Source organism: Sorghum bicolor, chromosome 3 (genome assembly GCF_000003195.3).
Source record: "Sorghum bicolor cultivar BTx623 chromosome 3, Sorghum_bicolor_NCBIv3, whole genome shotgun sequence".
NCBI classification, from domain to species: Eukaryota; Viridiplantae; Streptophyta; class Magnoliopsida; order Poales; family Poaceae; genus Sorghum; species Sorghum bicolor.
In genome coordinates, this window is record NC_012872.2 from 58,781,116 (window position 1) to 58,803,574 (window position 22,459).

The window sequence follows — 22,459 nt, forward strand, 5'->3', positions numbered from 1 at the left end:
GGCGGCGCCACCGGTGACGCTAAAAATGGGGGGAATTTAATTCGATAATATAGCCCACGAGGAACTAAATACTCTTTCTATTCTACTCCCTTCAGCGTTCTTCGGTCTCTGTAGTCTCTAGTCGTCTCTTCGTGGCAACCTGCGGCAGCGGTCTGAGCGCGTTCATCGATCCTATTTTCGATTCCATGGCGTGCAGCTTCTCCCCTTCCTCCTCCGCCACGAGGCTCCAGGCCGTGGACGCCGCGGCGGCGGCGGCGGTGGGGGTGAAGAACGGCAGGGTCCCCCTCAACCTCAAGGCTTCCGTCGCCCCCGCCCAGAGGTCACTCGGACTCGGTTGCTGCAGGGCGACCGCGCGACAGGAAGGGGCTACACAGGAACCCAATGTTGCAGGTACTTCTTGCACTCAACTTGTCGTTTGATTGCAGTAATCTGTGCTTACTGCTTAGCATGGTCTGCATAGAAGATAGGATATTAATTTACACTTGATAAAAGTGTTTCCATGCTCGACGTACTTTTATAAGTTCTATATAGCGTGCCGACATGAGTACACCAGTGCCTCAGTATGAATTCTGTTTCCTTTGAAGAGAGCAAATGAAAGCCTGAAAGCTTGCAAGTACAGCTCTGTTTGTATCACACGTTGAAGTTGAACACAACGTGAGGATATTGGAAATCTGAATATACGTTTTCTTTCAATTGTATGGAATCATAACTTCTATTATGTTAATAGTACAACAGAATCAAAAGAAGCTCTGACGTTCCTCTGTCTACAAATTATGAGATTAATCGAAAAAGACACCATTGGATTATGACAGTCTATATTTAACCAAAAAGTTCATAAAAAATTGTGAATGTTTTCTCCTTTTTCCCTTTTCGTAACCGTTTCACCTTTTCCCCCTTTTCCCCTTTCCGTGACTTTTTCCCCCAGTTTTCTTTCCTTTTCTTTATACAGACTATCTCCCCCGTCGTTTTTTTTTTCGGTTCCCATTCCATGACTATTTTTTTGTTTCTTTAGTATCTTCCAATTTTTTAATAAACATTAAAAAATTCTGAGATTAATTAAAAAGTAAAAGAATATGTTCTCCTTCTACGAACTATCTCCCATCTGTTTTTTTCCTGCCTATTCTGTGACTATTTTGCATGTTATTTTTCGTTTCGTGAGTATCTTTCCATTTTTCTTATAAACATAGAAAATAAATAATAAACGAAATATTATGGTCTTTGAATCCTTCCTTCTTCCTTGCTGTTTGGGCAACTACAAATATGTGAGCTAGGTACATCAAAATTTAAATTTATAAGAGGGCCAAAGAATATTAAATATCGTTAGAGATTTAGGCAACAATTTTTTTCTCGAACATTTAGCCAACAGTTTTATTGAGCTAACCAAATAACTGAAGGATACCAGCACCTCACCATAGCAAAAATTGCATTTGGGCACTAGATATGAGTGAAATAAAAAGGAAGAGGGGAAACCTTTGAGCAAAGATTTGGTTGATGTTGTATTTGGGAAGCATCAAGAGAAAATAATTACCATCAAAATAAATAAGCAATTTTTTTCAAAAAAATAAATAACGTAAAATCATCTAATATCTACAATAAAAAATCCTAGCTACCTGTTCTATTTGCGCGAGTCACCTTGCTAGTTTTTTTAGAATATGAGATTTTGCTATTAACGATGTACTGAAGAAATAATGTGAATTCAAGAGTAGAGATCGTGCTACTCATCGAATATGAATTCATTTCCTTGGCCATTCAAAGCTATATTTTGAGATGAAAAAAAAAACACATCAGCAAAGTGACAGATGTTTGCAGTGCGGTTATTGCTGCGACTTACTAATGTCAGATGTTTGAAGTATGTCAATTGCCGTTTTGATTTACTGAATGAAGTGGCTAATGTTACCATGTTGTGTTCTGAAGTTTCTTCGGCCCGTGCACAGCTGGACCTCCTGGAACAACTGACGTCCCCTACACCTGATGGCATTGCTGGTAAGCATATATTGCACACAAGATTATAATTCTTTGGTGTCATACCTGATCCAAATCAATTCTTATGACAACTGCTCATCAGGCTTAGAGAATGGCGTGCCTACAGAATCGCGTCAGCGTGCTACTATCCGTCAGCAATTGTCAGCACTAGCCAATGGTAAGGTGGTCGACGAGTTCACCCTCCCACTGGGCAGGAAGCTGAAGGAAGGCCTGAAGAGCCTCAACAAACTCACCGTGTCACAGAGGAGGAACATCAAGAGGCAGGCCCTGCTTACCCAGGTCAGTGGGCGGAATGACTCGGTGTTCTTCGCGACTGTTGGGGCGTTTGTGCTCGTCCCGCCTTTCGCCATTCTAGCTATTGCTGTCATAACTGGTTATGTCCAGCTCTTTCCATGATAAGAAGATGTGTGTTATTTAACTAGTTATTATCTCCAGACTGGCATATAGGAACATGCTTTTGCTCTGCAATACTAGGACTGTATATATATAATCGTATATACATAGCAATATTTTGTATGTGGGGTCAGTACGAAATGCAGAATACTGAATACCAATACAGATAAGGAATTAAGGATAGAGTTATATAGAGGTGCAACTGTATCGATAAAAAGATGCCATGTGTTACAATTTTTTAAGGTGTTATCTTCCTGTCTTTAGCACAGTGAAATTTCACATATCCTACACTTCTGATGTGTGGCAAACCTGGGGAAAAAATGTATGTGTCTATGGAACATGGACACTAAGCACAGTTCTGATCATTTCGTCCTGAAAACATGGCAGTATCATGCAAACTAAATCAAAAGGCGACATGCTAAGTTTCAACACCAGAGGCTCCGATCCTCTGCATTCTCAATTCAACTGTAAAAAGCTGTACAATATATATTCTGGAATGCACACTCTCACATGTTTCTAAAGAACATCACACCTCTCAAAGCAAACAAGTCACCAAACCATTAGAGCATTTACCATCTTCTTCAGCAAATCTGAAAGCACCTCGCCTTCATGCACTGCCTTTCTATTTGGAGATTCACTCCTGCACCAGAGCCAGCTCCTTCCGAAGAGTGGTCGGATAGGTTCTGCGATTATCGGTTGGCCTTAGCTGCTCAACAGTGGCGTGGCCTTGCTTCATCATGTAGCTCCATCTGTCTATCATGAGGTAGAAGAAAACCAGGAAGGTGACCTCAACCGTGAGGAGGCCGGTCCAGAGCTTCACGCTCTTGGTGGTCCTCTCATGGTAGGTGCGGAGGCCAATGTAGACATTCACGATCCCCGTGGCGCAGATTGAGATTCCGAGGAGCCAATGGAAGAAATACCACAGGCTCCTCACCTTAACGCCTCTGCAGAAATGTGAGTAAGGAAATGGTGTAGGTATAAGCTTTGTTGGAAATATAAAATGGAAAGTTATTTCCTTCTACCTTTCTGGCCTGAAGAAACCGATAATTGGCTGAAGCCACATGACTCCATATAGTGCCAGTCCCACCCTTTGGTGACTGTTACTGAAGGAGTTTTCGAAGTTCATCAGTGACAGAACAGCACCGCCGGTAGCAAGGAGGACAGCCACAGTCTGCAAATTCAGTTGAGTACATAATGTTTATATTCTGATGCTCTATAATAAGAAACAGTAAAACAGAATGATTTGTAAGGAAATATTATGCCACGTAGAAGATGGAAACCTGTGAAATGGCATGGCAGTAGAAGAGAGCTCTGATGCATCTTCCATTGTGACATTTGCTTGACATTCTAACTAGTATTATTCCTAGAGGCATCAAGAAACCAAACGAAGACCAGTGGAACAATGCGTGTAGCTTGAGCTGAAACGATACTTTCGGTGTCACCTGGAAGAAAAGCAACCTGTGCAATCAGTAACGAAGGTTTGTGCTTCCCAATATGACTCAGAGCCAGAAATCCTAGTGTGTAACTGGAAGACCTAAAGATGAACTCCGGTAATTAACTCTGGTTAGTGGTTACCTCCAAAGTATGACTGGTCTTGTTGCGGCTCTCACTGAGATTCTCCGTGGAATTCGATGCGCCATTGGATGGTACAAGAAGTGAAAGAAACACAAGGCTTGCGCACAGAAGGAGAAGCCTTCGTCTCCCAGGCTGTAGCATTTGTGCTAACCAATTTGACCACCCCCTCAGAAGGCACAAATACAAACGCCTGTTGCCTGTACTGAACAATGGCAGGAGAAGTCGAGAAAAGGAGCTGCAAGCTGAACCTGTATCTCTGTCTTCCACTCTCCACTCATGCCACCTCAAACTTCAGATGCATCCTTTTCTTCCAAACTTCTGAAATGCTCCTTTGCCTTGCAAACGCTCTAGAGCCCCAGTATAGCAGGATCAGGGAAACAAAACAAAGCAATCTGAAAATGAACAAAAGCAACAGCGAGCTGGACGGAGCACACAGGCCCTGTTGTGGCTTGTGGAAGGTTTTGGTATGGTATGATGATCATGGAAGAAGCTCGCTTCCCTTTTGCTCGGTGCCCTGCAATATATTATGGTGCGCTCTCCGGTAGCTCTGCGTGCGTGGGGGGACCGACCGCGCCGGGGACGGTGCGAAATGGGAGGAGGGACAAGGCCTTTTGAGCGCATTTCGCCGAGCCTTTTACAGCCCTGCCCGAGGTGTGATGATGGTGTGGTAGGGCGACGAGGAGGAGAGGCTGGCTTTTCCTGTGTGGTAGTCCGGTGCGGCGCGGTGCAGTGGTGCGGGACGCCGGACACGGCAAGGAAGTGATCGCTCGTTTGCTCTCTCTCCGTCGTGTGCGCCTCCAGCTGAAACGCACACGGTTTGGTTTGTTTGGGTGCTCGCAGCTCAAGTGCCGCCCAGCTGTTCCCGGCGCCCGGTGCCCGTCGGTGCCAGGATACTGGACTTGCCAGTAATGTGCCATTGCTCCCCTCTCACCAACTCCATGTCCCATCTTTTGGTGTTCATGCATGGGCTTATCCAAGATACCCCCTGCTCCTGGCTAGCTATAACTCAGATCTGGAGTTGCTGTCGCTTTGGTTCATGTGATTCTCCCTGATTCGTTGAGCACAGAAGATTAGGCAAAGGTGACAGGGCTCGGCAGATTTGGCGTAAGAGTCCGCAAAGCTAGTAGTCGTTACTAATGGGAGATTCTGTTAACGAGTCCTTGTCATCTCAACCTGGAGAATTTCCTTTTTTTTTCTGAATCTACCTATGGATTGCTTTTGCTTCCATTGTTTGGGCGCTATTAAGGTTTCAGTATACTAGCAAGACTGCAGAAATAATACTATGATGGTCATGAAACAGTACAGAGCAATGTGCCGTTTATAAAATTATATAGGTTTCTTGATGCAGAAATGTGACTTATTTATGTCCAACGTGTGGTAACTGTATTACCAAGATGATGTGACAGGTCTTTATCATTTCCGAATCTTACATCCATTACCGTTAATGGGACTAACTGATTGTTCTTAACGCTTACTCGTCCTAGGCGAAACCTAGACTGTTCTAGATAGCATCACTCATTCACTCTGCACCATCTGCTGAATATACAGAACTTTGGAGGTTTGGAACATATATATTGTGCATTTTGCTCAGTCAGTTACATTAACGCAAATTGTACGTACCCTTTAATAAGCACTGAAACTTGCAAGGTTGTAGGCTTGTAGCTTGTAGGTCTAACTCTACGAGTGAAAAATGTGTGATGCTATTGCCTTTTGGATAACCACCTTGTAATGGAGCGAACAGTCCTTTTTCAGTTTAAAAATGTGTAACCAAACTGGACCATGCCACCCTTTCCCTCTGAATATTTAACCCCGAGATTGCCAATGATGAGCTTTTCGAGGGAGATAATTAAAGCGATAATAGTAATAACGACAGAAATTTAACCAACACTCTCATAATGATAAGCCATTTTATACTTTTATTTTATTCTCCCAAACAAAATAATTTCCCAACCTTTGCCCATGCCTTCGTAACCCGACAGGTGGTACCGATAAACAATGAGATAATGCTCTTGAAATCCTGTCACACGGTGTCCAAATTATACACTCACGAGGAGACCGAAATTCCAAATGACAGGCATGCTATGAGTTGCTACTTGTGCAGCAGCAGTCTCACTCATTAGATCCTGCTGCATCCTGGACCAATGCTCGGTTTGTCCATGGAAATCCAGTGATGAGACCAGACCAGCAGAGAAAGGTTGAGTTATCAGTTATGCATGCAACTGTGGCAGCCTTTGGTCTCCATACCACCATCATGTATTCATGCTGCTGTGGATGTTTCTTCTCAGCAACAACACTGATCAGCACCACAGAGTTCTATCAGTTGCTCCTACTTCTGAATCTGAAGAATAAAATATTCTGAAAACGTGCAATCTTGCAGTATGGTGTACACAAACAGAGGCAGTTGATACCAGCATGTGGTTGCAGAACCAGAAACTGATACAGTTGAGCCCAACAAGTCGTTGCAAGCACTGATGCATCCTCCACAGACGATTGATCACCTACTTACTTTCTTCGAATATAAGCCAGTAAGTAGCTAGCAGGCTAGGCAGCGAGCTACGTATCTAATGGATTTGGAAATGCAGTTCATTTGAAGCATAATGATGGCTGCGATCTCCTTTCCAACAACCGCAATTCACCAATGATCTGATGAGCTCCACCGGAATTCCATCGGTTCCTGCTTGGGACCTCGGCTCAAAATAAACTGGACAGTAAGTGCTTCAGTGCCCAAACCGGGTGCAGGATCGCATCAGTGGCTCCTGATTAGCATGTGGTGCCTGTGAGTCTGTAACCATCTGCCGGCAAGAAATTAGTATGAGATACTGTAAGCAATTTGTAGCAGTACAATCACAACTCTACAAGCTAGTAATCATGCACCTCAAAAGCTCACAAGCCATCCATTCGTCTAATAATCAAATCGATCTGTTTCAGCTGGCAGTAGCATGCATAAACTTAAGCAATGAAGTCAGCATGTTCTTTCTTCCATTGTCCTAATTTCTCTAATTACCTGTGACATGTAATTAGTTGCGCTGATGGCATATCCTTGTGTGGTGCACCTAATTATTTCCCGCCGGAAATGCGCCTTTATTCCCCAAACTTTTTCACCACATTTTATTTATTTTTGTCCAATAGGATAAACATACAATGCAATGTTTAGTATATCTTTTGCATGAAGTGACACGAGATCTGTTTAGAAAGAGGAGAGATTCATTTTGCTTTATCCCTACACAAAGAAAAAAAAAACAGGCAAAAAAGGAACGTTACAAAGGATTTGTTAATTAAGAGAACGAGATGTTTCCTTTTATAAATCTACTTGTCCACTGCTTTGCAGAACAAATCTACCAACCATGTTTTCTAGAAACTGTATTATCTTATGAAGACATGGTAATTTGTCGCTGTAAACTACACGGTCCTATTACAATCTCTCTGCTCTCGAATCTCTCAATACTAAAATCGTCAAAAAAAAAGTTGACTTATACCGAGCCTCCATGCTGCATGCCTGCATACACTGAATCAGAAACTTGAGGTCTCGAGTTAGCTGAGACTCTTGCTTGCAAGTCCCATCGATTCAGTTGCCGATGAGTATAGCCCTTTTGTCATTGCGTCAGTTGACCTTTTCTCTGCATATCCCAAAGACGTTGAGGCGATTTGATATGCCAACCACCGTTGCTGAATTTCCTCTATGTGAAGGGAAAGCAAAAGGCACTCAAAAGCTTAACCATCCATGTTGTACTAGTTTATTCGTGGACTCGCACACTAATACCATGACCTAAACACCACTGGCCTACGGAGCAATGCAGCAGGACCTAACAAAGGTATTGAAAAACACAACCTGCCTCCTTTCAAAAAAAAAACCAATGGAGTGTACCATCTTCGCTTCGGTTATTGAAACTAACTACAATTTCCTCAATAAAAATCTCAAGCTCTACACAATTGTAATAGTCCCATGAATGAAAAACTATCATATCCATACATAGCATTACAGCTCATTTTATTACATAAATCAAAGTCATTTGGATATAACCTACCACAAACTATGAGATCGAATCCATAAATATAAATCGATTAAAAACAGAAAATAACGTCCACCAAAACATGGTAGTAGAGAACTAGAGATGCTTGGCAATGTCTCCACATCCAAAGAGCAATGTCTATAGCTCCAGATCCAAGATTTTCTAGAGCTAGATCTATGCCAAACATGATCTATATCTAAGGGATCTAGCGATCATAATATTCGAGACAATGGGTTGTGTAAATAAATAGTAACAAAAATAGTGAGATTTCATCCATGAATCATCTCTAAACCCTAAATCCATCCGAGGATCTAGGTTCTCACACCTCTTCTCAACATCGACTCACATGAACATCACCATACTTCTATACTCATATGTTCGTCTCGCTCACTAAGTGATGAGAAGAGCTCCCTTCTCTTCTCATCTTAGCGGCCTCGAGCTGAACCTTAATCCATTAGGTGCGAGAGAAGAAAGCAACAATTCACACTATTCTGAGTATAGCACACAGGGTTATCCATGACCAAAAACGTGGCTATATATATAGTTTTAGCATACTCTGCCTCTAGGAGTCCACCATATCTTACTTGAGTTCTTGTGTGGCCTTTACCTTCTTAGATTAGCTATAGACTAGTTAATAGAATTGGCTCTAGCTGGCAAAACTTTTCTGGTTTGAGGGTAAGTCAAAGCGCACTAGAAACCTTAAGTGTGTATCATGCTAGAGTAGTTAAAGATTTTTGTAGTGAGTTTTAGGTTTTAAATTTACATTCGACATTAATTTTAAGTTTATATTAGACATGTAATTCACCCCACTCTTGGTATAGGGATACAATTTTGGCCATAAAGGAGGGAACAAATAAACATAAAAGAAGAGTAAATCAGTAGTTTTGACCTTTTACACAAACCCAAGCTACCATGTGAGTCCAAAGTGAATGGAAGTGGGCAAAAGTGGCAAGTATAACAAGAAAGTTAAGGTGGATGGAAATTAGGGGACTCAAAACTTTTTAGTGGTATATGGGATACCGAAAGAAATTCAATAGTAGTTAAGAATTTTTCTCAAAGTAATGGTTGATGGAACTAGACGAGTAAAGATAAAAAATGATGAGTCTTATACCATCAAGGTCAATAGTGGGGCATTATCGTACCGACATTAACAAAGCTGATAAGTCCATTAATCGCAAAGCATGACACATAAGTGAATGGTACATCAACATGTAAGATGATATACAAAGTTTAGACCATATAGCTTGAGGTTATGTTGTAAGAGAAGTTGTAGAGCAAGACATAGGCCTTGTTTAGTTTCCAAAAGTTTTCAAGATTCCCCGTCACATCGAATCTTGCGGCACATGCATGAAGCATTAAATATAGACGAAAACAAAAACTAATTATGCAGTTTACCTGTAAATCGCGAGACAAATCTTTTGATCCTAGTTAGTCTATGATTGAATAATATTTGCCACAAACAAACGAAAGTGCTACAGTAGCGAAATCTAAAATTTTTCCCAAACTAAACAAGGCCATAGTTCACATATTGTTGATGGTAGAACAGATACATTTTTTTTACAAATCACTGTACAAATGTAAATACTTACATGCACACACACTCACTCATATGAACACGCACACACATCCTACTCTTATGCGTCTCTCTAAAGTACTAAGCCAATAAATCATGTCATTGATAAAGTCACCACATACGTCTCACTGTCTAACAAAACTAAAGGATGGTTGTTATTAAAAAACAAAAAAAAGTCAACAAAGTGCTGATTATTATGACACATAAGTGAAGTACGTGCGGAGAGTATACACTGAGTTGTGCTAGAAATTGTATGCGTATTTTGATAACTAATGTACAACAATATTTAGGATCGAAGGATATACATGTGGCACACAACTAACCATATATGGTTTACCTTATTGTTTGTGTATCATAGTGTTTATTATCAAAAGTGAAATCTTTGATGTATATAGATCCTGTTTGGTAGCATTCTCGGAGCCACTTCACGCACAACTTATGAATTCTGCCGACCAAACAGGGTCAAAGGGCTCCACACCATGGGCCTCCACCAACGATTCATGCTCTTTGGAGGAGGAAGCTTTCGTGGGAGCTAAGAAAAATTGGTTTCTCCACTCTTCATGTAGGTCCTACCCAAAATGCCCTAGTTCCACGCGAGTGAGGTGCAAATTGAAGCAGATGGAGATGCAGGGGCGGAAGTGGATGGAGGTGTACAAGGCGTCATTGGGGCATTGGAGGCAAAATAAGCTAGGCAAAATGGACGACTCAGAGGGACGTAGCATGAGTGGACAAAGGAAAAGAGAAAGAGAGAAGATGGGGCAGAAGAAACAGGGAAAGAGAAAAGTAAATAAAGAAAAGAGAAAAAAAGTAATAAAGATATTATGACCATTGTACACTTTTTATCTACGTGAGTTGCTGAACTAAACATTCTTCTAGCCGAGTTGTTTGTAGCAAAAAAAAAAAAAGAAAAAAACTGCTCCACCCGTGAACGTCGAAGAAGAGCTCTTTTTGGCTGGAGTGCTTTAACCTACATATACTTCGTAGTTAGAAAGGCAACCATGACCTTTCCCTTAGGTATCTAGAAAACATGTTGTTCCTCTAAATGATTCTTAACTAGCATTAGATCATAGCTGCTTTTCTGTCACACGCACTGATTGTAATGGCTACTTGTGTGCATAGGCTTTGGTAGGCCTTGTTTAGTTTCCCAAAATTTTGCAAAATTTTTCAGATTCCCCGTCACATCGAATCTTTAAACGTATGCATGAAGTATTAAATATAGATGAAAATAAAAACTAATTGCACAGTTTGGTCGAAATTGACGAGACGAATCTTTTGAGCCTAGTTAGTCCATAATTGAACAGTATTTGTCAAATACAAACAAAAGTGCTACTATTTCTATTTTGTAAAATTTTTTAGAAATAAACAAGGCAAAGGGCACGCCAAAAACCTGCAAAATTCTTCGACTCCGGCCTTGTCGTCGACATGAGTCCACTTCCAGTCTTCCACCACGACCATGATGAGTTCATCATCAGAATGGGCTGGACTAGGCCCACCTGCCAGCACTACTGGGCCGCGAAGCGAACCCCGGCCACGCCCGGTTCCTACACGTCAGCGCCCAAGCCACCGTACCTCGATCCCCGAGTCCACCTCTTTCACCCAGCCCGGCGATCCGGCCGCGCTCCCGCCTCGCCTCGCCTCGCCGCCGGCGACCGACCCCACGTCTGCCCGGCGATGTCCTCCTCCGTCTCCATTGCGGCGGAGTGGGACCTTCTCTCCGACCGCTTCTACCGCCGACTCACGCTCTACTCCCCGCTCCCGTGGTCCGCCCCAGCTGCGGCCGGCGCGACCTCGTCCTCCTCCGGCGTCGGCGGTGCTGTGATCGGTCGCCTCGACCTGTCCACCCACATCGTCGCCGCCGCGCCCTTTGGAGGCCCGATCGCTGCCGTCCGCGACGACTCTAAGATCGTGCAGCTCCACTCCGAGCCCTCCCGCCGGCGCCTCCTCCTCTTCTCCTCCTCCGCCCACCCAATTGCCTCCGCGCCCTGGCCACCCCTTCTCCCGCGCCTCCACTCGCTCGCCTTCTCCAGCTCCCTCAGCCTCCTCGCGCTCCTCTCCGACGGCTCGCTCCTCCGCTTCCGCCTCCCCGATCTGCAACCCAGCCCTAGCTCCAGTCCGGTTCCCCTGCTCCCGCCGGACTCAGGTGGCGTCGCCGATGCTCAATTCTGGGGCGGTGGTGTAGCCATCCTCACGGAAGACAACCGCGTCGTGGTGGCCACTGACATCGAGGCCGACGACCCTCACCCCCGTGACCTCGCCGACCCAGACATCGGTGACGAGGAGCATGTTCTGTGTATGGCCGTGGTGGAGCCACAGTTTGTCATGTCGGGGAGCCCAGAAGTATTGCTTGCGGTTGGCGACCGGGTCATTGCGGTTGACGAGGATGGCGTACAGGTGCTTGGGGTGGAGCTGGAGATTGGACCCGTGCAGAAGATGGCAGTGTCACCCAATGGCAAGCTTCTTGCAGCGTTTGCACATGATGGGCGCCTTCTCGTGATCCCCACTGATTTCTCTAGGATCATATTCGAGTATGAGTGCGATGTAAGTTATTTGGCTCTACTGCACTGTGCTATCTATGTCTGAGCTTACTTAGTGCTTTTGTTGAGCTTCCAAGCATGAATTGCTAGATCTAACTCTGAAAATATATAATATCAAGCCATTTAGATTAGTTTGCATTGTAGCTGAGGGAGGTTCTGACTGATGATTGTTCCTACATAAAAATGGCACTGAATGTGTTTTTTTTTTGGCTAATTTATGTTTTGCAGTCTTGTTCCTGAGAAGCAACAGTTTTAGTTATGTCTCTTGTTGATTGATCACTGTTGGACTTTAGTAAACAGATAGCTCTGTCTATGATGAACAGTGTGTTTATTTGGCTGTGGATATTGCTACCACTTGAACTTTCAGTTCCCAAATCCCAACCTCTGCTCTAGAATAGAGCATGTAGGTGCTCGGTGCCTCCTTTATACCCAGCATCTAACAGCTCCCTAACAAAAGAGAAATATAACTGTACTTGGAACTTTTCTCTTTTGTTTTTTGGTTTTGCTCTTTTGCTTTGTCTTCATTTGGAACTTCATCTCTGCATTTTAAGCAGTAGAGAAAGAGTTACTGAATTGTACTCTAGATTAGATATGCTTCTGCCCTTTATGTTGTTTTTTAGCACTGTCTTGTACATTTGTTCATTGTTAACTGCCTTTTCTTCTCTTTTGGCTATCTTGTAGTCTGCACTGCCACCAGAGCAAATAGCTTGGTGTGGACTAGACAGTGTACTCGTATACTGGCCTGAGGTGCTGTTGATGGTTGGTCCAAATGGAGATCCTGTCCAATATAATTATGATGAACCCATAAAACTGATTCCTGAGTGCGATGGTGTAAGAATCCTCTCTAACTCAAGTATGGAATTTCTACACCGAGTGCCGGACTCTACTACATTAATTTTTGGCATTGGAAGCATGTCTCCAGCGGCATTACTGTATGATGCTCGTGATCACTATGACAGGCAAAGTGCAAAGGTACTTTCTATAATCCAAGGAACTTTTTTAGCTCCTTTTCCCATGTGATTAAATTATGAATGGAGGTAAACATCATTTCATCGTTGTACTTTGTCTTATAGGAGTACTAGTATACATCTGCACACTTGTTGCTAGCTTAGTGATTAGACCTTTTGCATGCTACATTTTATCCACTAAATGCATGTTGTATGAGCTACGATTCTAAGTTGTTCTAGATACGCTGAAAAGAAGTTAGGAAATGCCTCAGTTGTTAATTTCTGTTATTATCAAGATAATACTCTCCTTTGACCGTTTTGTATGTTCACACACACAAGATCGCTAAACAAACATAATAAAACTGGAAGAAACCACTTTACATGGCCTCAAAATATGGATTGCCAACTGGTTTGGCCTTAATGGCTATTCCCACACAAAATGCTAAACAAATTGGGAAGTGACTCCTTCTGACGCTTTTTTCTACTCATTGTTCACTTCTGTTTTTACTCATAGTTGAAATTGGTTTTCAATGGTAGACCACAGCAACATCAAAGTTTTATTGCACAAGTTAGTTGGTAGCAATGCAGGTCGTACAACATTAATGATTCTACATATCATATTTTCAGCTTGGTAGACCGTATGTATCTATAGTAAGCTTATTAGCTTGACCTGTTTGCTTATGCTTCACCTTATTGCCTTCCACACATGCTACTTGCAAATTATTTCAGAGTCTGTCAATATCTCAAGTAGACGAGTACCATAGAAATACTTGTAGTCATTTGGGATATTAATCTCATCTTATCTTGTGAACATTAACAATATTTCACACTTGCAGGCTTATGACAACTATCAACTAATATCATCTTCATTGCCTGAGGCAATTGAGGCTTGCATTGACGCTGCTGGCCATGAGTTTGATGTTTCACGCCAGCGAACATTGCTGAGAGCCGCTACATATGGCCTAGCTTTCTGCAGGTTCTCTTTTCTGCCTTTTAGGATGCTATATTTGACTACTTCTTTAGTAATTTTAATTTTCTTATTTGTCAGTCATCATGTTTGATTGTTTTTTCTTTTCCACCCTACTAATTTTATAAGTTTGTTGATGGCGAATACTTTGTATCCTTGACTGCTACTGTGGTACACATTCTAAATTTTAACTTAAGTGGGATAAAGTATAGGACTACTATTTCTTAAGTGTCTATCTATGGTGACATGTAGATTAATATTCATGCAGCAGACAATTTTGCCCTAAGTATCTGTACCCTGCCAAGTACTCCTTCCATCCCAAAAAAACATGTCACTCTGGCAATTCTAAGAAAGTTTACTGGTCAAGATGATTTAAGTGTTGAGTTCATGGAGTCATTGAAACTCCCATCGCACCCGGGTTTGAAGCATGGTACCTTGGCGCCAGGGGGGGGGGGGGGGGGGCTCCTCTCCCCCCTGGGGTCTAGTTTTTTTTGCCACACTAATTAATGGGAAAGGATACAACCTTCCCTACTTAACTACACACATTCATGACCTACTCAATAGGAAAGGAAACAAATCATATGATTACCCACACTTGCATGATGGATGGAATTGATGCAGATGGCCCCACTAGCTGTCCACAAGCTACAACGACATGTTTTGTGGAACAAATTTATTAAATCCTAGAGTGACATGTTTTCTGGGACGGAGAGGGAGTATGTACAAGTAGATGGGATCACCAGGTTTCAAAGACTCACAGAGTAACAATGCAAGAGAAAGTTATATGTGAGCTTGTTCTCCAATAGTTGTTAGTATAGTTAGTATAATTTAGTTTTGCAAAGGACAAAGTTAGGTCCACAAACTTATTGAAGAAGCTGCCTCCTTAAGCCTAGTGATAAGTTGACTGTGCAACTATACTAAACAGTTAATCCTCTCAACTGGAGTAAACATGTGAATCAGTTTTATGAGTCCAGGCTACTAATTGTCTAACTCATGTGAACTGCCACTTATATCATCAAAATTGTGCAATTAGTTCCTAACAAGGTTGTCAGATGAAATTCCTGATTGCAAACACTGAGAATTTGGGCAAGGCCCTGGATAGGTGCAGACAAAGGGGTGATGCTTGATAGATTTCTTTTAGTCCTACTGTATGGTTTTCAGCCAAATCTGATCTTGAATAGAAGGCAGCATTAGGTGTTGAAAAACAGAACTATATAATAAGATAGCTGAGTGGTTGAGTTTTTGCTTCAAAATACCCAGGGAAAAACATTCTGTTTAGTTGACACTGTTTGTGTTTCCTGCTACAATATAAGCTTCTCCATTTACCAAGTTTTTTCTTATTGCCTATGTAGCTTGCTTTTTTTTGGTCAAGATTATGGAAGGTTCTAATTTAAAAATTAGCTCAAACAGATCATAAATAATATTGCTCTTTTCTGACCCTAACTTTGCTGATCAGTTGAGCATATGGTTTGTGGCTAACAGCAACTGCTGTAATGCTGTATGCCCATGCCTTTTAACTTGGACCATAGTCTTACACATTACTGCTAGTATGGTACCTCATGTTGCAATATTTAACTGTTATAGCTCAACTCAATTCTTTTATTCCACCAAAGTTTGGAGCTATACTAACCAGTATCTTTGACAATTACTTGTGATTATTCTTTTTGAGTAGTGCTATTCCTCTGTATAGAATAGTTTATTGCTGATATTTGAACTTGGCATTGATACCCAGTTGGCTTTGGCAGTCGTTTTCCACATGAACGCTTTCAAGAAATGTGCAAAATGTTGAGAGTTCTAAATGCTGTTCGTGATCCTGAGATTGGGATGCCACTAACCATTCAGCAGTTCAAGGTTTGTGTTACCCTCTGCATTCTTTGATGAAGCTCATATTATCATTGCTACCTGCTGTATCTTAATATATCCGTTCTCTTTAGCTGCTTACTGCAACGGTGCTCATTGGACGTCTCATTAATGCTAATCAACACCTTTTGGCGCTTCGCATCTCTGAGTACCTTAACCTGAACCCGGTAACGTCTTTTTTCTTGTCTTTTGTTTTTTAATTGGAAAAATCTACTTTGCTGTGGGCAAACACTGTGCCTTTGCCCTTGGCATATATAAACTTGCGCAAGTTGGCACTGTTAGGTTCTATCATTACATATTTTTGTTCTAAGTTACTTGTCATATTCACAACAAGGTTACTTCAGATAAATTGGATCACTTAATCTAACTCGATATTGTAAAGTAGGGTGGAATGTTCACTAGTTTACAATAAATTGACTTGGTAAAGCAATATTATTTCCATTTACGCCTTAAACCTTTTATAGGAGGTTGTGATCATGCATTGGGCATGTGAGAAGATAACAGCATCAACAACTCTTCCGGATACAGTCCTTCTTGAGGGTCTGCTTGATAAGGTTTGTGTTTACCAAAGTCACAATCAGGCTTATACTTGATATTACTACCTGGTAAATGCACATCTACTGCAATTATGTCTCCTTGTTTTTACATCATTACATGTTCTTTCTGTCACAGCTCAGGCTATGTAAAGGGATATCATATGCTGCAGTGGCAGCTCACGCAGATAACAGTGGTCGGCGAAGGTTGGCTGCAATGCTCGTTGATCATGAGTCACAGTCCTCTAAGCAGGCAAGTTTACTCTTGTGCTTGTGACTCGGGCAGATATGATGGGCATAAATAATGATATTCTCCAGTGAAGTTAAATGAAAAAAGGGTATATTAAAAAAAATAAATATATGGTTTCTTCAGTGAATTTTCCTAAATATATACATATTGAGGTATTGGTACACCACACATGAAATTGTCTAGTCAAACAGCACAGTGTCTTTCTGATTAACTGGTGGAAGTGATGATCTCATTAGGATGCACTCCCACCGTTCCAAATTGTAAGTCGTTCTGGCTTTTTTAGATACATAGCTTTTAATATGTATCTAAAGTCTAGACATAATGTATATCATAACAAAAGCTATGTACCCAGAAAAGCCAAAACGACTTACAGTTTGGAATGTATGGAGTAGTAATTAAACTAGCAGTTCTGATAAATGTCAACCTTTTGTAAAAGATACTATACTCAATTAGGTTGATGCTTGACTTGCATTATATATGAGTGAGATTCTCTGAGCCTGGGATAACTAAGATGGTTTTGTACTGTATCTTTCTAGATGCCAGAAGGTCATGACTCTGTAGGATATGAGATATTCTTTAGTAATCTGTAGGATGTGAGATATTCTTTAGTAATTACTGGAAATCTAGCACACTTGAAAGAAAAGGGAAGGTGTTAGTTCATATCTAGCAGGAAAGCACCATGCATTTAAAATCGTCTAAATTTTTTTCACCTTCACAGATTCCCTTGTTGCTAAGCATCGATGAACAAGACAAAGCATTATCAAAGGCAATTGAAAGTGGCGATACTGATCTTGTGTACCTTGTGTTATTCCATATCTGGCAGAAGGTAGCTGTAGAGAAGGTAAATCTCCTCTGTCCATTTTAAGAGATTGGTATTTCCAGTTAATTTACATTTGTTAGTAGTTTTTTCAAGGATCCAACATCAAGCATGTAATCCTTTGACTTACGATTTAACTAAAATTTTGGAAGGATAGCTGAAAGTCTCTTTAAGTTTTGTATAATTGTTAATGTTCTGTAACAATGATCTTATTTTACAGAAAGCTCCTTTGGATTTTTTCGGTGTTATAAATGCAAGGCCTGTGGCTAGAGATTTGTTTATGGCATATGCAAGGTGATATATATTTTTGGTTTGCTGTTGCTACCTCAACTCTATAATTTGCTTGCACATAGTTGAAAGCCTCTAGTTTGCTTACAGACATTCTAAGCATGAAGACTTGAAGGACTTCTTTTTATCGACTGGGAGACTTCAAGTAGGTTGCATACATAACGATTTGTTGGTTCTTGTATATCTGATTATTTATTACATGAGTGCTGTCCTTGAAATTGTTTGCACTTCAGTACTTTCTGGCTTGCTGTTCTGCTTTTATATACATACACTGTGGCAGCTAATTCCATCATCATGTAGAATTCTTTAACAAAATCTGCTGGCAGATGTACCAGATAAATTTTCAATATTTTACAAGTGCAGGAAGTACTAGATTAAAATTACTTTTTCATCACAAATCACTTGCCTAAACTATTGAGAATACTTCCAGGATGCCGCCTTCCTTTTGTTGAAGGAATCAAGGGAATTAGATAAGAACCCCATGGCAAGCAAGGGGTCTCCTCTCCATGGTCCACAAGTGAGGCTCATTGAGCAGGCCCATAGACTTTTTGCTGAGACCAAGGAACATGTTTTCGAATCCAAAGCTTCTGAAGAGCATGCCAAATTGCTAAGGTATTTGATGATTTATTATGATTATGATGCCAAATTTGTCATGTGAGTGTGAGTATACTATTGCTTCTTTCTTGACATTCAAATGATGAAAATTTACAGTAATTTGTTTCTGAGTAAGGTTAATGCGTGATTTGTTACATGGAAAATCTAAATCATGTGATGCAACTAAACCATACAATGGAATTGCATGTCGCAAAGTTTATTTGAGATAGTGGCAGTGCGTATCAATTCAATCAGCACGGAACATACATTTTTGCTTCACCGTGTGGGTTTTGTTGTCACTTGTCAGCTCATAAGCCTTAGTCATATGCAACTTCATGCATACAGATTTCTCTTTTGAGTGACCTACAACTGGCTAGTGCTGATTGTTCTATTGGGAGTTGGGACTCCTTTATTATTTTCTTGGTGAACTGGCAATTTAGGTTTACTAGACTTTTTTGCCAATCAGGTAAGGTACTAGATTCATATAGGTTGGCACTTCATTGTGAAAATCAGGAGAGATGTGGCTGTCATTTACTGAATTCCTTTCTGAAGATAGTTCTAGGGTGAAACCATGTGCAGGTTACTGCTAAATAATTATGTCTTAGAGCACCCACAGCGTGCGAAACCACAATGGTTAGATGAAAAATGCTAGCCTGATGCCTCTACATTCATCAATCTCAAGTAAATAAGAACGATTTCTTGCTGCCGTGCCTGCTCGTGAATGGGGAGAAAAACATGCATGTGTCAGGAAGCAGCTGTGGTCTTTCCTTTTCTATTAACCTGTATGAACTAAGCTTACATGCTGCTGTGAAAAATAAAGTTGAAGCATCGTTGATATGTCGGTGAAATGTTGTTTCAAACTCGCTATGCTATGGCTCCTCGTAGTCACTCTGTTTCTTCATTCCAGATCACAGCATGAACTTGAAGTTTCCACAAAGCAGCCAATATTTGTGGGTTCTAGTGTTAGTGATACAATCAAAACATGTATTGCAATGGGAAACGAGCGAGCTGCACTCAAAGTGAAGTCCGAGTTCAAGGTATTGAAATGACCTCGAAACATGTGGACCTGTTCAATTAATATTGTATTTTTGTCTTTCTGATGAGTCCTGTTTCTACACAGGTTCCTGATAAGAGGTGGTACTGGCTTAAAACGTGCGCTTTAGCCACAGTTGGAAACTGGGATGCTTTGGAAAAATTTTCAAGAGAGAAAAGGCCACCAGGAGGTGAGTTTGTAGATATGGATTCGTTACATGAAAAGTTGAATTTATACTGAATGGATATTTAAATGCATGCTTCTTCTATGTGAGCGGCTGTGTTAATCATTACACTAAACATTTTCTTATCCTTCGAAAGTAGCATTTGTGTGCCCACTAGAAATTTTCTTTTCTTTCTGCTTAAAAGTTGATTTGTTGAAACCTGATCTGAACCCTTCAGCAATGATGTAAACACAAACTTCTCAGTTCTCACTTCTCAGCATTGGGTTATCTTCATTGGCTAAATTTGAACTTTAAAATGTAATGTTCCATTATTAATAATAAATACGTTCACGTCATTGATGCTTTGTTAGTATGGTAAATTGATAATAATATTGTGAAGTATTAAGTCTCTATTTCAACATACAGGCTATAAACCTTTTGTGGAAGCATGCATTGATGCTGGTCAAAAAAATGAAGCTGTCAAATATATTCCAAAGTTAGCAGATCCTCGTGAAAGATCTGAGGTATGTTTTAATTCACTTGCTATCTACAAGAGTCAATATAAACTTTGTTGGAGAAACTGTTGCTGGCCTCTACCACTATCATATTTCATGTAGCTTGGCAGACATTGCTGTTACCTTAAGAGTAAAAAAGAAAGAAAGAAAGAAAGAAAGAAAGAAAGAAAGCTCAAGTACGGAGTATTTGGTTGCTACTCCCTCTATTTCAAATGATAAGACGTTTTGGCTTTTTTAGTACATAGATTTTGCGATACACTTACATATACACTATGTCTAGATACATAGTAAAAGCAATGTACCTTGAAAAGCCAAAACGTCTTGTAATTTGGAATGGAGGGAGAACTTGGTAGTACTATGTGGAAGTAGAACTCCATGCTTGCTTGTTCTATGTAAAAACCTAAGAAGAATATACCTACGAGAATGCAAAGCTGTTCAGCAACATTGATATTGATAGACACACATAGTCTCTTAGTTTTACTTGATAGATCAAACCAAGGTATAACCAAATATTTGATTAATATGACTTCCGATTTTAGAAAATGGAGTTGTGAAGCAGTAACAACGTTGTGATTGTTTGTGTAGGCATATGCTCGGATGGGCATGGCAAGGGAAGCTGAAGAAGCAGCCTCACAAGCTAAAGATAGTGATGAGCTATTTGGCCGCCTAAAGATTACACTTGCACAGAGCAGTGCTGCCGCCTCCATTTTTGACACATTGCGGGATCGGCTATCTTTTCAAGGAGCGTATTGATCTACGTGGTTGTGTTGTAGTTGTAGGCCCGGATGTGCGCCTTTATGTTTTGAGCAGATCGGCCTTCTATTTGTTTTTTGCTCTGTTGTATGTATGAAGATTTAACCTCAGTGTGAATAGATGTCCATAGAAATTGCCGGTCACAGAACTCTACAGCGAGAGCACGTGTGGTTCACCAGTGACATTTTGGATTTCTGGGATCGAGGATGCGTAGACCCGTTAGCTGGACGAAGGAAGTGGCGCGGGTAATTTTCTGCCCCCCGTTTGGGACACCCCGTGTGCCAACTTTTGAATGAGAAATAACATTTTGAATTACTAATCTGTATTCTTATTAGATTATGGTTAATGAATGTTAGTGTGTTGATAAATGCACAATTAGATGGAACCGGTTTTAGTCAATTAGCAGTTTCACTGTTAATTAGTATATTTGTTATAACAAGATTAACTGACAAGTGTTGAACAAACCATGGGTAAATATTTATTTATAAAAAAATATAAGTGATAATTTATTTAACTGCTTTTGTCACATCCCTCGTCCCTCAAACTAGATGAAAAAAGCTTGCTTGTCTCGTTCAGCTAATCAAACATACTTCCTTGTTTAAAGTTATAAGTTGTTTTGATTTTTTTTTGTTAATATATTTTGCTCTATATCTAGATATTATTTATTTAGGCGCATAGCAAAATGGATGTAAAATTATAATTTGAAAAGGATGGAGTACATATTGCCTGCATCCGACATCCCTTAGCTGCGCCTTCGTGACTCCTTTGTTCGCTTCTGGCCAGCGCACAATGACTCAATGAGACACGGAAATATATGATGGGAGCATTTTTTTTAAAACATGAAAACTAATTTAAAAATGCACGTTTGTAACTTTAAAAAATGAAACTTAGCACATATGTAGAAATTGAAATGCAAATATAATTTTGAAAAATCTCACGAAAATAACTATTTTTCATTTTTGTATTAATTTTTCAAAAATGATTTTTGCATTGTGACTTTTGGTGAGTACATATTTAGATGAACTATATGTCAAATATTAAAAAATTTAAATATTAAAAATTTTAAGTTATAGATATACAATTTTTTGAATTAGTTTTTTTTTTCACCGAAGATTTGGTTTCCACTATATATTTAGCCTGACGAGATCATCCCAAAAGTCATGAACATTCTCTTTTTTAAAAAAAAAAAAACTATGACCATTCTCTGCTCTAGAGTGCATGTTTGTTTGATGCTTAAAAAGTTGCGTGGGCCAGAATAGAGAATGACTTCGGCCAGAATGGCTTGCCTCGCCACCCTGCTTCAATCCTGTTGTGAAAGGATGTCTCCTCTGAAGAGACACCTCTTCATCTAATCGGTGATCTCATCTGGTGATAGGATTAGCAGTTAGCCTAGCAGTTAGCATGCCATCCGAAGGGGCATGTCCTTTGGCCAAGAGCAGTTGCTCTTCCTGTACTCAAACACCAAGGAGTCACGTCCATACGACTACGAAGAGACGTCCGTACGACGTGATCTCTCACTTGTATATAATCTAACAAGATCAATGAAAGCAGCAGTTATTCCCAAAATCTTTGTTTCATTTACATTACACTAAACACGTTATCAGACACGTTGCTCTCAGGAACTGAGGAAGAAGAACAACGAACAGAGGCAATTCATGCCTCTGTACCGAC

General features: G+C 40.7%; 3 protein-coding genes across 3 annotated transcripts; 2 read left to right on the plus strand and 1 right to left on the minus strand.

The window, feature by feature from the left end:
- Positions 21 to 2,625, plus strand: LOC8060147. The gene is made up of 3 exons (XM_002456062.2): positions 21 to 390; positions 1,915 to 1,983; positions 2,066 to 2,625. Exons 1-3 carry the CDS (start codon positions 186 to 188, stop codon positions 2,377 to 2,379), a joined length of 588 nt encoding a protein of 195 aa, XP_002456107.1. The 5' UTR covers positions 21 to 185; the 3' UTR covers positions 2,380 to 2,625.
- Positions 2,796 to 4,551, minus strand: LOC8061832 (cytochrome b561 domain-containing protein At4g18260). Its single transcript, XM_002458233.2, has 4 exons — positions 3,952 to 4,551; positions 3,657 to 3,818; positions 3,399 to 3,547; positions 2,796 to 3,320 (listed from the first exon to the last, which is right to left on the minus strand). Exons 1-4 carry the CDS (start codon positions 4,090 to 4,092, stop codon positions 3,011 to 3,013), a joined length of 762 nt encoding a protein of 253 aa, XP_002458278.1. The 5' UTR covers positions 4,093 to 4,551; the 3' UTR covers positions 2,796 to 3,010.
- Positions 11,003 to 21,171, plus strand: LOC8060148 (protein VACUOLELESS1). The gene is made up of 15 exons (XM_021457191.1): positions 11,003 to 12,072; positions 12,750 to 13,040; positions 13,852 to 13,991; positions 15,728 to 15,833; positions 15,917 to 16,009; positions 16,307 to 16,396; positions 16,515 to 16,628; positions 17,344 to 17,466; positions 17,663 to 17,736; positions 17,821 to 17,875; positions 18,161 to 18,342; positions 19,232 to 19,361; positions 19,445 to 19,547; positions 19,947 to 20,044; positions 20,621 to 21,171. Exons 1-15 carry the CDS (start codon positions 11,008 to 11,010, stop codon positions 20,786 to 20,788), a joined length of 2,832 nt encoding a protein of 943 aa, XP_021312866.1. The 5' UTR covers positions 11,003 to 11,007; the 3' UTR covers positions 20,789 to 21,171.

What these genes read in the sequence shown, in the direction of transcription:
- LOC8060147 (XM_002456062.2), top strand. Translation starts at nt 186, where the DNA reads ATGGCGTGCAGCTTCTCCCCTTCCTCCTCCGCCACGAGGCTCCAGGCC. An exon ending in ACAGGAACCCAATGTTGCAG is followed by an intron (nt 391 to 1,914) that starts GTACTTCTTGCA and finishes TGTGTTCTGAAG; the next exon opens with TTTCTTCGGCCCGTGCACAG. An exon ending in TACACCTGATGGCATTGCTG is followed by an intron (nt 1,984 to 2,065) that starts GTAAGCATATAT and finishes ACTGCTCATCAG; the next exon opens with GCTTAGAGAATGGCGTGCCT.
- LOC8061832 (XM_002458233.2), bottom strand. Translation starts at nt 4,092, where the DNA reads ATGCTACAGCCTGGGAGACGAAGGCTTCTCCTTCTGTGCGCAAGCCTT. An exon ending in AGACCAGTCATACTTTGGAG is followed by an intron (nt 3,819 to 3,951) that starts GTAACCACTAAC and finishes CTTTTCTTCCAG; the next exon opens with GTGACACCGAAAGTATCGTT. An exon ending in ACTGCCATGCCATTTCACAG is followed by an intron (nt 3,548 to 3,656) that starts GTTTCCATCTTC and finishes CTGAATTTGCAG; the next exon opens with ACTGTGGCTGTCCTCCTTGC.
- LOC8060148 (XM_021457191.1), top strand. Translation starts at nt 11,008, where the DNA reads ATGGGCTGGACTAGGCCCACCTGCCAGCACTACTGGGCCGCGAAGCGA. An exon ending in TAACCATTCAGCAGTTCAAG is followed by an intron (nt 15,834 to 15,916) that starts GTTTGTGTTACC and finishes CGTTCTCTTTAG; the next exon opens with CTGCTTACTGCAACGGTGCT. An exon ending in GAGCATGCCAAATTGCTAAG is followed by an intron (nt 18,343 to 19,231) that starts GTATTTGATGAT and finishes TCTTCATTCCAG; the next exon opens with ATCACAGCATGAACTTGAAG.